This window comes from Phodopus roborovskii, unplaced genomic scaffold, assembly GCF_943737965.1.
Source record: "Phodopus roborovskii unplaced genomic scaffold, PHOROB, whole genome shotgun sequence".
Classification (NCBI taxonomy): domain Eukaryota; kingdom Metazoa; phylum Chordata; class Mammalia; order Rodentia; family Cricetidae; genus Phodopus; species Phodopus roborovskii.
In genome coordinates this window covers 4,581,293-4,598,204 of record NW_026126618.1, presented here as the reverse complement: position 1 = coordinate 4,598,204, position 16,912 = coordinate 4,581,293, and the positions used below count along the sequence as shown (strand labels likewise).

Sequence of the window (16,912 nt, the reverse complement as noted above, 5' to 3'; positions counted from 1 at the left end):
AAAAGCAAGTGGGGAGTTTCCAGGCAGCTAAGAAGTAATGAAAGATGGTTGACTAGGGGCCTGGAAGAGCCAAACACTTGGACTGTTTCTAAAAAAAAAAAAAAAAAATTCTAATGAGTGCCAATGTTTCCAGAAAAAAAGAAAAGAGACATGAACATCATCCCAAAATGACCCACATAGTGCACACTACCACCATCATAGTCCACAGCTCACCATCATAGTTCACAGCTCACCATCATAGTCCACAGCTCACCATCATAGTCCACAGCTCACCATCATAGTTCACAGCTCACCATCATAGTCCACAGCTCACCATCATAGTCCACAGCTCACAATCATAGTCCACAGCTCACCATCATAGTCCACAGCTCACCATCATAGTTCACAGCTCACAATCATAGCCCTCACCACCATCATAGTCCACAGCTCACAATCATAGCCCTCACCACCATCATAGTCCACAGCTCACCATCATAGTCCACAGCTCACCATCATAGTCCACAGCTCACCATCATAGTTCACAGCTCACCATCATAGTCCACAGCTCACAATCATAGCCCTCACCACCATCATAGTCCACAGCTCACCATCATAGTTCACAGCTCACCATCATAGTCCACAGCTCACCAACATAGCCCACACCACCATCATAGCCCATACCACCATCATAGCCCACACCACCATCATCTCATTCATTCATTACTAACAGCCTGGAAGAGACTGAAAGATAAGGTGATCTATACTTCTAAGCACTAGCAATGAAAAAGAAATTAAGAAAACTATCCTACCTGCATCAGTGGCAATAAATACTTTGGAATAAATTTAGCCACGGAGTAGAAATAATCATATATTAAAAACTACTGCATGTTGCTGAGAAAAATTAAAAGACAACCCAAGTAAGTGGAAAAACACCTCAAACTGATGAACTGGAAAAAATGCTGTTGAGAGAATATTACGCCTGGCGGGACTGGATTAAAACACAAAGCAATCCCCTTATAATCCAATTTTGTGGAAATAGGAAATCTTACCTAAAACTCATATGGAGAGATTCAAGTGATGCTGGATAGCCTTGAGTTCTAGACACAACCAAGCTTCAGCCTGTCAACTGTGTGGGACCTAGAGTGGCTTTGAATGTACCCCAATACCTTGTGCGCATTTCTTTTTCTTTCTTTCTTTTTTTGCAATTCATTTTATGTAACTTGGTTGTGCGAGTCTCAAGTATAGATTTTGCAAACGATGATATCCTGTTATAACTGTCAAAAGGCTGGACATATGTTGGATAACTCATATTTCTTGATTTCAAAATTTAGCCCCACCCCCACCAGCACTGTATATAAAAGATGACAGTGAACAAAACACAGAAGACTATCCGAGTGGCCAGACTACAGATGGTTGAGTAATGGGACAGGGCAGGGGCCCAGAATTAGACTCTTCCCCATACGGCAAGCTGACTTTGATTAGGGTGTGGGGCTCCCTCAATGTGGGTACCTTCTCAAGAACTGGTGTTGGAAAATGACGTTTCACAATCAGATTACAGTAGGGCATGTATAGACCCCGTAAGAATAAAACTTGAATCTTAAAATGAAACAAATTGGGGCAAATATTTTACTATCATGGAAAACTGACAACAGGTTTTAGAAATCTGACCCCAAAAGCCCCAGCAACAAAATGAAAGCCAGGTGAGTGAGGTGTGAAACTCTTAGGCCTTACAAGGGCATCTTCGAGAACATGAAAGACAGCTCACAGAGCAGGAGGGGACACCCGGAAATGAAGTGCTTTATGGGCACAGGTAAGAATCCACGAAGAGTTCTTACAATTCAACAACACAAACACAACCCTGGCAGCCAGGTGGTGGTGGTGCTCTCCTTTAATCCCAGCACTCAGGCAGATAGACTGCTGTGAGTTCGAGGTCAGCTTGCTCTACAGAGTGAGTTCCAGGACAGCTAGAGCGGTTACAAAGAGAAACCCTGTCTCAAAACAAAACGAAGTTTAAAAAAAAAAAAAAAAGGCAAAAATTTTATAAATTTTATATCAATAACTTTCTTTAAACAAAAGACACTCAACATGGGTAATCATTAGTAAATGTAAATAAACCTACAATGAACTACGTCTTCATGCCTCTTACAATGACCGTACTGACAATAACAAGTACTGGAAGGATAAAGACTTCTCATACATCTCTAGGGATTTAAAATAGTGTAGCCACTGTGGAAAGCTCAGCAACTTCTCAGAAAGTAAAATTCAGAATGATGTCTGGCCAGCAATTTTACTCCTAGTGTGCATATACCACAAAGGGATGGAAACAGATACACAAACATACGTGTACACCAGTGCTTATAGCAGCAGTATTCACACATGCTCAGTCACAACAGAACATTAGTCAGCCATGAATAGAAACCCTGGAAATGTTACATTGAAAGAAATAAACCAAACCAAATTTCACAGTTGCACACAGAGAAAATATCTATCTAGAATAGGTAAATTCATAGATACAGGAAGTACGTCAATAGTTATGAGAGGCTTGGGGGGGGGAGATGGAATTATTTTTTAATGAGTTCAATTTCTGAAACAGTAAGATTTGGCAATAAATCAATGTAACTATTGTCTTGTGAATGCAGTCAATGCCATAGAGAAGAAAAACTGATATGAACTGTCATGAGTCTGAAAGTCAGATTATACCATGTTAATAAATATTAAATAACTCTTTTAAATTAAACTGACTAAGTGTCTGAGTGAAGGCCTGTTCACGGTGAGACTGATCAAGCACCTCTTACCTTCAGTACAGTCAGCTTAAGGGGCTTGTGAGACAGAGTTCCAGGTTCAATCCTCCTGAGTTTTAAGTCTCTTCAGCCAAGGTTTCCAGGGTCTGAATAAGGCTGAAATGTCAACAAACAAAAGCAACCTACACATACCTATTAGCTTGCCGATTTCCTTACCAGAGGTTCCTAAACTTCTTAGAAAGAATTTTAAATAACGGCTGCTTGCAAGTCTTTACTTTTTCTGTGCAAGAATCAAACTTACTGACAACTACAAATCAATCTGCAAACCAAATAGACAAATCTGCCATTTCTGAAGTAACAAACGCTCTCTTCCAAGATCACATAAGTGACAGCTGATCAAACGGTAGGCAGACATAAAGCAGAGATGCCCTCACTTTACAAGGACGCCACAAAAAGAAAATGACCCCCATGTGCACAGCTTTCTTCCCCAAGAAAGAACAGTGACTCAACAAAATCACATTTTATATAACACAGAGATTTAGTTATTATAAATTTCAAAACAAAGTGAAGGAATTTTCACATAATATTTATAACCTTCAAAGTACAATATTAATACATATGTCTGTCAGTTAGAAATAACAGCAGTTAGGCTACAGGGTTTAACATTAAAACCAGTTGACAAATGTGAAAAGCAGTAGTGGTCCAATATTCACCATTATACATGAATCTGTTTCTTCCAGAACATCTTTTTTTTTAAAAAAAAAATTAAAATTTAAGTATCATGAAATATTAAAATAACATCCCAAACATGCCACAATCACTATTCACAAATAAAGTTAAAATGAAATATACAAAAACTCACTTAATACTGTTAAATAACAACAACAAACTACAGGGTTTCCTGAACAGAAATGAGAGGACCCTGAATGTTTACAGTGAATGGCAGGACAAAAATTAAGTTATAACTATTTTCATGATATAAGGCAAAAATGTACATGACCATTTCAAAATATACCAATTAAGATTTCTAGTTATAGGATGCACTAACCAATAGTCCTTAAAAATGAACATAAATGTCAGAAACACTGTTACCAATACCGAAGTGTCTGTGATGTTCAAGGAGATGCATAATTCAAGTTACACTAGTTAGTGTCTGATGAGCAGATAATACCCACAATGCTTAGAGCACTCCTCTGGGTTCTTGTTTCTCATTTCTCATGGCTCATTTTAAAGACATAGTACAGCGTTCAGCTGCTTCCAAGTGAATGTTACTGAAACACACAGCCCCCAAATGAAAGAAGCTGTTCCTCAAAATGAAGTATCTCCTAGTAAAGGAAATGTGCTTAAGACAGACAGCAGCAAGGCCTTTCCTGCTTGAGTGACGTCTATGGTAACAAGTTAACTAAAAGCACAGTGCAAAAGAGTTTATCATGAGGAGGAGCATACCAACACACAGTAGACATCTCTAAAACGAGGAATAGGTAAAAATAAGTAACTTGGTTCTTAATTTATTGGTGTCTAATTGGTGAGAATCCAAAAATGTCTGATATTCACTTGCTTGAATCAACTCTCATATGCACACTTCTTAAACACACTGTGCGTCAACCTCTCAGCTACTCTATTGGCCAATGTTCCTAGGAAATTATATGTAGCACGAACTTAAGCGTGTTCAAGATGGCTCACATTCTTACTGTTAAGCAAAGCTAAATATACATTCCAGGAAACACTGCAGTTTAGTTTTTAAAAACAAACGAACCAAAAAAAAAAAAAAAAAAAAAAATGCAGCAGTAAAACAATTTGTGAGGAGAAACAGATGTGTTCACATGTAATAAAGCCACTGCAACTTCTTCAGGCATTCAACTGTTGTGTTAAATAAACAGACAGTAGTTATTTAGCAGCAATGATTCCGCAATAAATAATGCACTGTGTTTCTCAGTCCTGCACAAATCTGCAGCTACAGTTACATGGAGAGCTGTAACCCTACTGGCTCTACTGGCAGAGAAGACCTCAAATCCAACTGTACAAAAACAATTGTCACACTGTGACAACAAATATAAAAACAATCTGTAGGTCTGAAATAAAAGACTCCACTGTGAAGAGGACAGTGTAGACAAACGGAGATCCCAAGTCCAGCACAAGAAACAAGTGCCTTCAGCTCTGAGTCCATGACTGCTAAGAAAGGCTGGGGCTGGGCTTGAAACCATGCTACCAGACTTAAAAGAGCATGCTCTGTCTTCTGTTCTTGCCGTGTCCTAAAATATAAAGTCATCTTATGAGGCAGTTCAAGGCTCAGCGTTTATCCCACATACAGTATTTGGTGACTCTAGGAAGCTAACGTTCCCACCAGCAAATGCTAATAATATTCCAGGTAAGAGTGGCCAGCACTGTCTTAAAGGACCCTTCTGTTGACGGGGTCAGTCTACAGCTTCTAGGCTTCGAAGTGAAGAACCAGATGGCCAGGCAAGCACAAGATGTGTCTTCTGCCTCAGGTACCAGAGAGGGCGTGTGCAGTGGTCAAGGCAGGTCACTTGTAAAAGGTCTTTGTGCCATCTGGAGCTTTCAGGACCCCTGACTTGACTGAGTCACTGTCTCTCTGAAGATTTCCTGAGCTGAGCTGCCCACATCATACAGAACAGTGAGGATGTGCAATTCTAAACATACAGAGTTGTGGGATGCACTGTACACTGGTTTTTACATCGATAATTTTACTGATCAATTTATAAACCCAAAGCTTGGTTCCACGCAAAAATTCATGATCGACACGTGAAATGGTTTATGACAAACACACCTGTCTCTGGATAGGAAGAATTTCGAAAACCCGGGTCCTTTTGCAACTGAATCTCTTTCAAACTGAATATTGATACGCCTAAAATGAACAAACAAACAAAAAAAAAATCACCATATATTAACAACTAATCTTGATGGACTGTAACAAAATATTCAAAACCCATATAATGACTCAACACCAAACATTTATACTACGCTCCCAAGGTTATGGCCCCTGAAAGATTTCACATTTGCTCCTATGTTCTGGATAGAAAACCAAATGAAGTTACCACATTTAAGAACTATTCTCTGGTTGGGTGGTGGTGGCGCACACCTTTACTCTCAGCACCACATGGGAGGCACAGGCAGGCGGATCTCATGAGTTCGAGACCAGCCTGGTCTACAAAAGCTATTTCCAGGACAGACTCCAAAGCTATATAGAAAAACCCTGTCAAGGGAGGGAGGGAGAGAGAAAGGATTGTTCTCTGCCTGACTCTGTCCTAATGGCCTGAGGATATCAACCTTCAAATTATCTTCAGATACGTTTAGTGTAGATGGGACAGATGTGTACAAGAATTACTAAATCAAACTGAAACTTGGTATGACAACAAAATACTTCCCTTAAAAGAAAGGAAGGTGTACTAGCACACGTCTGTGATTCAAGCACTTGGAGGGCAGGGTCTTGTGGAGCATTGCAAGCTCAAAGCCAGTTGGTTTACAGTGAGTCCCAGGCTAGCTTGGGCTATACAGCAAGACAGTGCCTTTAGAAAGCCTTAGGAAATACATACATACTGCCTCTCATTTCTAACCTCTGTCAGAGAGTTTCTCATAAAAAAAAAAAAAAAATCAAGCACATTCTACATGTGTGGCTTTTCTAAAATTGTAACAGGCTCTGCTACTGGCTGCTACCTGAACCTCAGGTAACAAGTGCTATCTAGAATGGGAAAGTAACGATAGCTTTCCCAAGACACTCTCCTGATTCCCCATTCATTCCATTTTAAAGATAGACAGCAGACTAATTTAAGACAGCATGAACAAAATTAAAGTATTATCTCAGGCCTGGGAAATTTCCTATTCTAGTGAGTACCATCTAGCCTTACCATCCTTCTGTAGGGGTTAGTACAACCAGAATGACCACAACAAAGGAAAGCCAACTTTGTATCTTCTCAGGAAGGAAAGCACTTTCCCAAGGAAAAGCTTGTATTTGGATTGTGCCTCAATAATTTTTATAGAAAATGGTGTGTGAGTGTGTGTGAGTGTGTGTGTGTATGTATACTTGCATGAGAGCACTGAGTGTGCCATTCTGACTTAGCTAGCTCTTGCCAACCCTGCCTTGCCAGTACTGGGGTACAGATATGCACCGCAGTGCCCAACCTTTACATGGAGGCTGCGGATCTGAACTCCGGTTCACAGAATTGTGTAGCAAGCACTTTCCTCCTCTTGTCCAACATAGAAATCCACTTTTAACCAATGAGGTGAACCAGATTAAGTCTAAGGATGATATCATCAGTACATTCTACTTTAAATCAGGTAAAATTATGATTCACCCTCAAATAGTACTGATTTCTTAGTGGGTAGAGACAGTGTGTTCAGTGTTACATAAATAAAAACAAACAGGACTACAATTTTAGGCACAGAAATCAGCAACCATCACTTTTTAAATCCCTAAACATTTCAATCCTCATCCTAGACAAATGAAAACAAACGGGAACAAGCGAGAATTTCTTACTTTCTGGCAAAGCATGTATTCTCGGTCCTAGACTTCGGAAGTACACATGTTTCATGGCCTCTTCTGCTGGAACCCTTTTCTTAGATTCATACTATGAAAAAGCAAAAAACTGCTTCATTGACCTTTTCTTTAATTACTGTATTTAGAAATAATTTTAAAATTCTCAATTACTTATATGACAAATTTTCTGGCATCAATTTAGAGTACTCCCAATACATTCAGAGTGGGCACAATTGTATCTCAATTCCACATTTCCCAGTTAAGCCTCATAATGAGAAATCAGATCCCTTGTATTTCTCTAAAGTGATGAAAAATGAAAACTTTCAATCTCTAATCGCAATCTTTTCTCTGTAGAAAGTAGTGTACTGGCGGAAATACGCCCCATGCCTTTACTCCAGCAACGTTGATAGATTAACCACATGGCTTTTTTCTTCTAGAGGACACAACTTAGATTTGTTCAGAATGTTCATGCTTCCAGCTCCAACAGACAAATTACGACTCATAACTGTTCTACATGCAGGCTATTTCCCCAATTCCCACTTTTTTCTTCTTTCTTTACAGTGACTGTACTGGCCAGTGAGACTTGGAAAAGGCCTTTGCTTTCAAGACTTGAGAGAGTTAATGTGGCTGGTGCCACCTTATCCCCTCTCTTCTTCCTGCCCTGAGGGAAACGAGAGTGATATTTGGAAGTGCAGTCTCCTGCACGGCAGCAGGTATAAGGAAAAGAGAACATAAGAGCATGTGAGCTGCCTGAAGCATTCCAGAAAGCACCAGAAGTAATCTTGCTGTCATTAACAGTGCCTGAGGGGGTTATTTTTAATTCTATTTTAATTCTATTTTTCCTATAAGGAAAAGTGACACTTAATGATCCATTTAACATTTATAAAGTAAGATGTAACTTACCTGAAGAAATTTGGTTATCAACTCAATTCCTTCAGAATCTAACCTAGAAACAAAGAAATACAACAAACCAAAACAAGTGTCCATTTATTCTTTTGTATTAGCTGAGAGAAATGTTGCAGATAAAATTATTTTACAGATGTTTCCACATGCCAATTTAAGTGCCCTAAAATAACTATTCTTTCTGCTTCCAAAGACCCAAATCTGTTTTAGCCCTAAAAGACTTATCTTGCTATTTTCTTGAGAATAAATCATAAATAACTGGACTACCAAATTTTCAATATTCAAGAAAAACTATTAGCATTATAGGATTTTCACAGTTAGCATTCTATCCCCAAATAGAGTAGCCTTTTATGATAAGGAAAGTTTAAGCTGGGCAGTGACATTCAGCGTGCCAATGAAGGTAGGCAAACCACAACATCCTAGCACATAGGAGAAACCACTGAGACAGTGACCCCCAAGTGTATTAACGGGGTTCAAAATATAGATGAGCCAGCTTCTAAGCAACGATTACTGTAAAGTACTAAGTTCGTAACACTTCAGTCATAATAAGGGCTGGAAAACAATGACAGCCAGTAAAGTCTTAAACAGAAGTGTTAGCGTGGCCTTTGTGGATCTAGCTGCATAAGCTCTAGCATACTAATATGTGCATTCTATATTCATTTTACAGCTGTGGTGACACCTGGCCACGGACTTATAAAACTGTTATGTCAATGGAAGGGACTCAAATCACACCCTGCTGAAAAACTGGCCTCTCTAGCCCCCGAGCCTCACTGTGTCGGTACAGCGACCAAGTCCAAAGAGTCACAAGAGTCTGCCCCTTTCACTTAAGAAAAGTACCTGGGTGCGTGATTAATTAGAGGTTGGGACTTATATTTTGGGAAGTTGTAGTTCTTGAATTCATCATTTGAAGAAACACCTGGCCAAGTTTCCTGAGATGGAGTTCCTGAATGAAAGAATAAATTCATGATATGCATTTAAATAATGTGTAAATATATAAACAGGCATAACTAACAACCATATATTTTATTAAATGATTAAATCATTTCAATAGAAATTAAAATGATATTGTGTGTGTGTGTGTGTGTGTGTGTGTGTGTGTGTGTGTGTGTGTGTGTACACGTGCATGTGCATGCACTAGGGAAATTATGAGACTATGCCATAAATATGATAAAGTCCCTTCTAGGTACAGTACTAAATGTATGCAGAAGATCAGATCTTTCACAAAGTCTTACTGAAATGAAGCTAGAAGAGGAGCTACCTTGGAAGATCTACCCTATGACAGCGAAGCCAACAGTGGTTATCATAATAGCTGTGGATGCACACACACATTCTTGACAGACAGTCCTATTTAACTGGCCACCTGCAGCTGTGAATCATGGGAAAATGACCTCTTTCTTACCTAGTAGTCGAAATATTAAGTGCAGTTCATCTTCCACAGTTGACCCTGGAAATAGTGGTCTTCCAGAAGCCATTTCGAAGAAAATACAGCCAACTCCCCTTTAAAATTCATTATAAAAAAAGAAAAAAAAAAAAAAAAAAAAAAAGAAAAACCAATCCATACATATTAGGTAGCACAAGAATATTTTTTTTTTCTCAAGAATTTTAGACTAGCCTACCAGGAAACTTTCTGAAAAGGTATTTTTAGAGCCAACAAATTAATAATTTTACCATATTGACTTCCATGTTACTAATCCATTTTCCTTCTTAAAAATGTCTACTTTCTCTTATATAAGATTCCCAAAGAACAAACAGATCTTTAGAGTGTCAGGATGCTTACTATCACTACAGCAATCTGGGAGCTAACGGTGGCGATGGCATCACAGGGAAGTGAATGAATCCCGACCCTGATGCAGGAGGTGGCCACCGTGGAGTGCCGGGGGGTGACGGTGACTGTGTAAGGGAAGGAAAAGGCGGACGGAGGCTCAGAGAACAGGCATGGTCATTTAGGAACTACACGACACAAGCAAGGTTAAGACACAGTGCTTCCATAAGGACACACAGACAGTAAAACTACACAAACTAAAGTACCACACAGAAGACAAAATGGCACATTATTATGGAAAGCAATAGGATGGCTCCCCACACATTTTAAAACAGAATTGCTATGACCCAGCAATTTCACTTATAGTTAAGTATGTAAGAGAACCTAAAGCTGAGTCTTGAAGCAGTAAGTACATCCACATCCATAGCAGCATCATTTACAGCAGGTGAAAGATGGGAGAAACTCAAGTACCCATCATGTACACACTCAAGTACCAAATGTGGTACATACACACCATGACTTAGGGAAGCTACACAGTGTTGATGAAGCCTATAGACATCTCTGAGTGTGAGACCAGCCTGGTCTACAGGGCTACACGGGGAGACCCTGTCTCGAAAACAAAAAACCAAAACAACAAATAAACAAGAAAGATATAGGAGTGGAAAATAAGCACAGCCACAACTCGGGGAAAGGAATTACCACTGGAGGAAGGGCTGTTCACAAACTGTTTGGAATTACTAAACATGGACCCCACTGGGAGGAGAGGCACATGTCAAAGGGTAGACTGGGGTGAACGAGGCAGAGTCAGGAGAGCTAGGCTGATTTTAAAGACTAGCAAGTAGAACCATTTTGCTAAAAGAGAGATAGGCTGAATTACGTGGAAAAGAAAACCTTTAAAGATGTGATTATTTATTCTATAGGCGATGATCATGCTAGCATCAAGCATAGAGCATCATGGTCCCAGAGACAGGAAGGCTGGGGAGATGGCTCCGTTTCAGCACCACGTACAACATGCTACAGGGCTGAGACGGGCAGAGCCCAGGTCTTGCTCGCCAGCTAGCCTAGCCCAAACAGCAAGCTCCAGGTTCAGTGAAAGACTGCCTCACATAAATACATAACTTTTGTTTTAAGTGAAAGTAACATCTGAACACACCTCATGTTGACTTCTGACCTCTCCACCTGCACCTGTCTGTACACACATACGTGTACATACATATACACACATAATAATGGACAAGAAAGACCTTTGAAGTCCTAATTATTATTTTTAGACCAACTTAAAGTAGGTATATTCTACATATTAAGAAAATACTTGTTTGAAATTGCTCTATCTTATTCTCTTTTAAGTGCTCTTTGAGCATTGGCTCGTTTAGCATTAATATCATCTACATAACTTTATTATCACTGAACCCACCACTTAAATGAGCAATGAAGGCACAGGCTAACAATGTGAATAAGGCACTTACAGTCATTAGTGGCAGACTTGATACTTAAATCTAAATAGTTCTATTTCCAAGCCTCAATTCCTAATCACTGCTCACACACACACTCTTTAAAATACCTTAAGAATAAGGATCTGTCAGGATGCCCTGTTAGTAATAGCTATACTCTTTCAAAACTATAACTGGCAATGGTATTTATACATATTTACCACATGTCAATCTGTGTTGAATACTCTGAGGAACCAAGAAGCACGTCAGGGGGCCGATACCACAGTGTGACAACTTCATTTGAGTAGGTCTTTGTGGGAACGGACTTGGCTCTTGCTAGTCCTTTACGGAGAGAAGAAAACAAGGGATGAAATATACTGAGGTCATTAATGTACTTCACTTCTTAGACAACATGATTCACTCCAAGTGATACCTCGCTCAATATATGTAGTCTAGGGCCAAGTCAATATTATATAATGAAACTAAGTACAATAATTGCACAACTAGAGAAAGTCTGGCACAGTGCCTAAGTTAATCAAAACTTAAGATATTTTCTGTTTGTTGAGTCATGATGCCAGAATGATTTTCTACTGAAATTAATCAAAAATAGGTCAATGACACTGAGATATAGTTTCCTTGCTACAGCTTTAAGTTAATTATCGTCTTTTCACCCAAATAACATGTTTACTTGCTATACTATTTTTAAGAACTAAAAAAAAAAAAAAAAAAAAAAACAAAAAACAAAAAACCCTCAAAATCATTGGTCTATGGCCAGTTGAATTTTACTGGCAATTTTCTTGAGCCTATCTGGAGATTTATCTGAAACAAAACCCAGTGCTCTTTGTCCTTTTTAAATGTCTTAGGTGAGATGCGGGTGACTAGAGTAAAGAGGCCTTGGTGCTTTTGGAAAATACCAGCTGCTGTAAACAAGCAGCTGCCCATCCCTCATCAGCCTCGTGTGGGCTCCAGTGTGTGTTGGGAAAGACAGAAAGGCTCGAAACCTTCTTGCTTTACTACTGGGAGTGTTAATAACTGTAAGCTTTTAAATTGTGTTTGATAAGTTTCCATCTGAGAAACACAACCAAACATTTTATTTCAAGTAACAAGTGTGTTTAGGTTAAAATTGTTATTATGCAAAAATGTATGTATCTTATTAAAATATTAAACAAGAAAAATGTCATAAAATGTTAATTCAACACTTCATTAAGTTGTGTAATGTTGATACTATTTAATTACAAATTGTTACCCTAGTATTCCAGCTTGGTATAGTCATGTCCAACAAATTATTTTTCCACACATTTTGGTAATTAGCAAGATGTAGGATGACTTTCTTCTTCTTCTTCTTCTTCTTTTTTTTTGAGACAAGGTGTCACTATGTAGCCCTGGAACTCATTATGTAGTAGACCAGGCTGGCCTCAAACTCACAGAAATCTCTTGCCTCTGCCTCCTGAGTGCTTGTATGTCTTGATATTAAGAATGGGTTATGGATGGCAAGACCGTAAATCTGCTGAACTTAAGCCATTAAAGCAAACAGCAGTGACGATGTCTGCAGTACTTTATTCTTCTGGCCTGAACTAGACGCTTATCTCATTTGGCTCAGGGTTCAAAGTCAGAACTTCCAGTATTTTTTTTTATGAAATTACATAAGCAAACCCTTCCCAAATTAACTGTAATGTATTTCTATCATTAATGGAAGTATGTATCTTTTGACATTAAAATATAATTACATTTCCCCCTTTCCTCCCTCTAACTCCTCCCATGTTATATTTATCTCACCAACACTTGCTTTCAGATCTCAAATTCATGACCTCTTCCTCTAATTGTGTGTGTGCACAATTATATGTATTTATAATTGTCTACACAGCTATATCACTAAATAAATAAACGGGATCTGCTCGGTGCACACAATATTACTTGGCCTTGCTACTTCAGGGTTGGATAACTTACAGTGAGACTGTCTCTTCCCCTCTCGGCATTCCTCAGTGGTCTGTGTGTTTTTTTCTAGGGCTGGGGTCCCATGAGATTTCCCCCTTCTGTGTTAGCATTATGTGGATTTGGGGGAAGAACCTACAACTGTCACGTCACTAAACTTGAATAATTCCTGGTTGCATTCTACATATTTATCCTTATGCCCACCCACATTAAGTGTAGCTCCCACCCCATTAAGTGTAGCAACTTCTCTTTGCGACAGATGGGGACCACATTACAAAAAACCCACAACTGATCAAATGCAGAGGACTAACAGTCATGTGGTGCCCTCCCCCAGCTGACGCACCCACAACCCAACTCCTGCACCTAAGGCTCAGGGAGCTTCTCCAAAGAGGATGCAGAAAGACGGAGAGCTGGAGGAACACATAGTCTGCTGACAGAAACTTTGTCTCCCAGAAACACAGGGAGACCACCTCATTCTATCACAAGCAACACTGTAAAGATGTATACTCCAGGCTGGAAACCGAGGGAAATACACTGACTGCAGTTTCTTAGGTATAATGGACACTCTCCTCACGACTGCTAACAGTGGAGAACACACACAGGAGCCAGTGACTTTCCATCTTGCCCCTTGCGTCATCAGTGGGAATATCAACATAGGGGAAAAAAAGGCAAAGAACACTAGTGTAATTCTGATCCTGTGTTTTATCTTTACAGATGCCGGAAGGTCTCAGAGCCCTGGAGGTCTGTGGAGAATGCCTAGGAACCCGTGCATTTGTAGTGTTGATCACTAATAACCATCATAAAACCATCAACCGAATTTCACAGAGAAAACTTCAAAACCCACACAAAAGTGATGACACCGTGTGTGTGTGTGTGTGTGTGTGTGTGTGTGTGTGTGTGTGTGTGTGTGTGTGTTTAAACTTAGCCACCTGGAAGTATCTGTGAATATCTTATCTCTCCATACCGAAGTCAGCCAGCTTTAGCTCTCCTCTTTCATTAATGAGGAGGTTCTGTGGTTTCAGGTCCCGATGCAACACCTTTCTTCTATGGCAATATGCCAAACCACGGAGAATTTGGTACAGGAACAGCTACAGAAACAAATGAGAAGACCTCTTAAAGATAATGTAACGGGCTTTGCTATAAAGAAAAATCAAGTACTTAAAGCCAGTTAAGGACATCTTTCCCTCCTAGAGTTGTTTTCTAAATTTTATTGTTTATTGTTCAGTTAAAGCATCATTTAGTTTCTAACCTAATGATAACCAGGAAAATAAATACTGCAAATAAAACTTTCAATAGTAACAGTTCACTGGCTGGAGGATTATAAAATTCTGTTCACCAACCAACCAAACCCTGCAACTGATTTCCTCCTGGAAACACATGCACGCACACACACATGCCTGTACTGGAGCCACATCATTTCCTCCTGGAAACACACACACACACACAAACTCACACATACACATGCACATGCACGCCTGTAATGGAGTGCATCATTTCCTCCTGGAAACACACACACACACACACACACACACACACACACACACACACCCCTCTGTACTGGAGCAGCATTTCATCCTGGAAACACCACACGCACACACACATGCACACGCACACGCAACGCACTAGCACACACACGCCTGTACTGGAATGGCATCATTTCCTCCTGGAAACACACACACACACATACCACACACACACACACCTGTCACGCCTGTACTAGAGCGGCACCACTTTAATAGGGGCACCAGAATTGGTGGTTTTACAAAAGAGCCAAGGTATCAGGACAGAATGGTACAGTGTAGCTCTGGCCAATTACTTGCTATAAATGACTCTCCCCAGCCCCTCGTCCGCCTCCTGGGCAGGCGACTTTCAGTGCCTCCTACTCGGTCTTCCAAACCTGCTGTGATTCAGAAGGGACCCTGGCACTATTGTGCTCTCAACGACTGAGAAAAGTGGCCCCTGCAAGGTTAATGGCCAAGGGCCTTTGTGTATTTTACAGGAATGACTCAGAGGACATTTTGATTCTTTGAAAGAGCCTTCACACAGAGAATTCGGAGGTGTCTTTAGGTCACTGACGGTGAACCTGCAGAAGAGTATAGGGCCTGAAGGAACACTGAGAAGCAGCTGCCAGAGTTTGCATACTAAGATTTTATCCTTGAAAAGCATAACTATAATTTTAGAAGATAGACAACTGCATGCTTGCCACTTTAGAGCACCTGTATGGACCTAATTTAAAAAAGCATAGACTTTGCAAACTTTTATCAAATTATGCCAATTAAACTCTTTATTTTCTTTCCAAATTACTGCTACATATAAAAGTAGGGAAAACAAAAGTAGAATAAAAATATACAAAAACTATTTATAATATATTATAAAATAACATATTTTAAAAACCCTCCTAGAACACATGAGTATACGTTTAAAATGCCCTTTTTATCTAACATTTGGGTTTCATCTGGTACCAGTTGTCTTGGCAAACTTCTACAGCATTGCTTGAATTCTTGGATAATTAATGCTAAGACATACTGATTATCTTCTGATAACACAGATCTGTATTATCAGCAGAGCATTCAAGATACAAGTCTCTGACCTATTTCAATCCATTATTTTATAATCAAATACTATTTTAAATACACTAGTGAAGTTTATCTTCAAAAGAGTCTTCCAAAGTATGTATCCACCATTTGTATTTATACTTAGATATATGTACATATATATAAAAGAGGGAACTGTTGTGAAAGAAAATGTCAAAAATTTAAAAGGCCTTTAAAATGAAGCAGGACCTCAAAGGGTCTGACTTTTAAAAGCTGTAGTGTAGTAAACAGATGCTGATCAAATAAATACTTAGAAGGCAATAATCTATAAATGTCCAATGGAATTACTTATAAGCCCTGGTATATTTGCTTGGGCAATATACCTGTGCTGTGCTTTAAATAAGGTTTGAAATCACATGTAAAACATACCTTCACATTGTGCATACTCATGATGTTTCCACAGTCGTCCATGTATTGTTTCAGGTCTTTGTCCTAAAAAGAAATAACACTTTTCCATGTGATGACACAGTTTTGAGAAAAAATAGCTGATCAACTCAAGAGCTTTTCCCCCCTTAAAAAACCTAATATTTATTTATATTTGGGGTCAAACATATATGTGCCATGACATGTATGTGGAGGTCCAAGGACAACCCCAGGGAGTTGATTCAATGATATGTAAGTTCTGAGGAATGAAATACAGTCTGCTAAAGTGTGATAAAATTGGCCAGGACCTTTGTCCACGGAGCCATCTCACCAGCCCAACAGAACTGAATTTTTAAAACCAAGTTGCTTTGCAAGGAAATACACAGAATGTACTACACACAAATTTAATTAAATGCCAATAATTAAACAGTAATGTCCCTGAGGCTGTTAAAAGGTCCAATTGTCTATTTTATTAAAGCAAAATAGAATGATAAATTTTATTAAATGCTTACCAGATACTCAAAGACCAGAGTCAAAGATTTATCTGTATGAACAATGTCATGCAAGGTTACTATATTTGCATGTTTTAAATCCTTTAACAGTGAGACTGAAAAACAAACAAGAAAGCAAGTTATTTAGTCTATGGGAGCCAGTCTTTACAAGAACCTCAAGTTTTGCACATTAGGTAACTGTGTTTATGATAAAGCCCAACG

At 39.2% G+C, this 16,912-nt stretch overlaps 1 protein-coding gene across 1 annotated transcript in view; it reads right to left on the bottom strand.

Annotated features, from left to right (window-relative positions):
* Positions 1-3,481: 3,481 nt before the first annotated feature.
* Cdk17 (cyclin dependent kinase 17) overlaps positions 3,482-16,912 on the bottom strand; it is a 28,565-nt gene continuing 15,134 nt past the window's right edge. Inside the window, exons 7-16 of the mRNA XM_051206382.1 lie at positions 16,712-16,806; positions 16,206-16,268; positions 14,207-14,330; positions 11,532-11,652; positions 9,518-9,615; positions 8,956-9,061; positions 8,119-8,161; positions 7,216-7,306; positions 5,509-5,586; positions 3,482-4,972 (exon numbers count right to left, since the gene is read on the bottom strand). Of these exons, the coding sequence (XP_051062339.1) occupies positions 4,935-4,972; positions 5,509-5,586; positions 7,216-7,306; positions 8,119-8,161; positions 8,956-9,061; positions 9,518-9,615; positions 11,532-11,652; positions 14,207-14,330; positions 16,206-16,268; positions 16,712-16,806 (857 nt within the window). The 3' untranslated portion in view covers positions 3,482-4,934. The remainder of the gene's footprint in view (positions 4,973-5,508; positions 5,587-7,215; positions 7,307-8,118; positions 8,162-8,955; positions 9,062-9,517; positions 9,616-11,531; positions 11,653-14,206; positions 14,331-16,205; positions 16,269-16,711; positions 16,807-16,912) is intronic.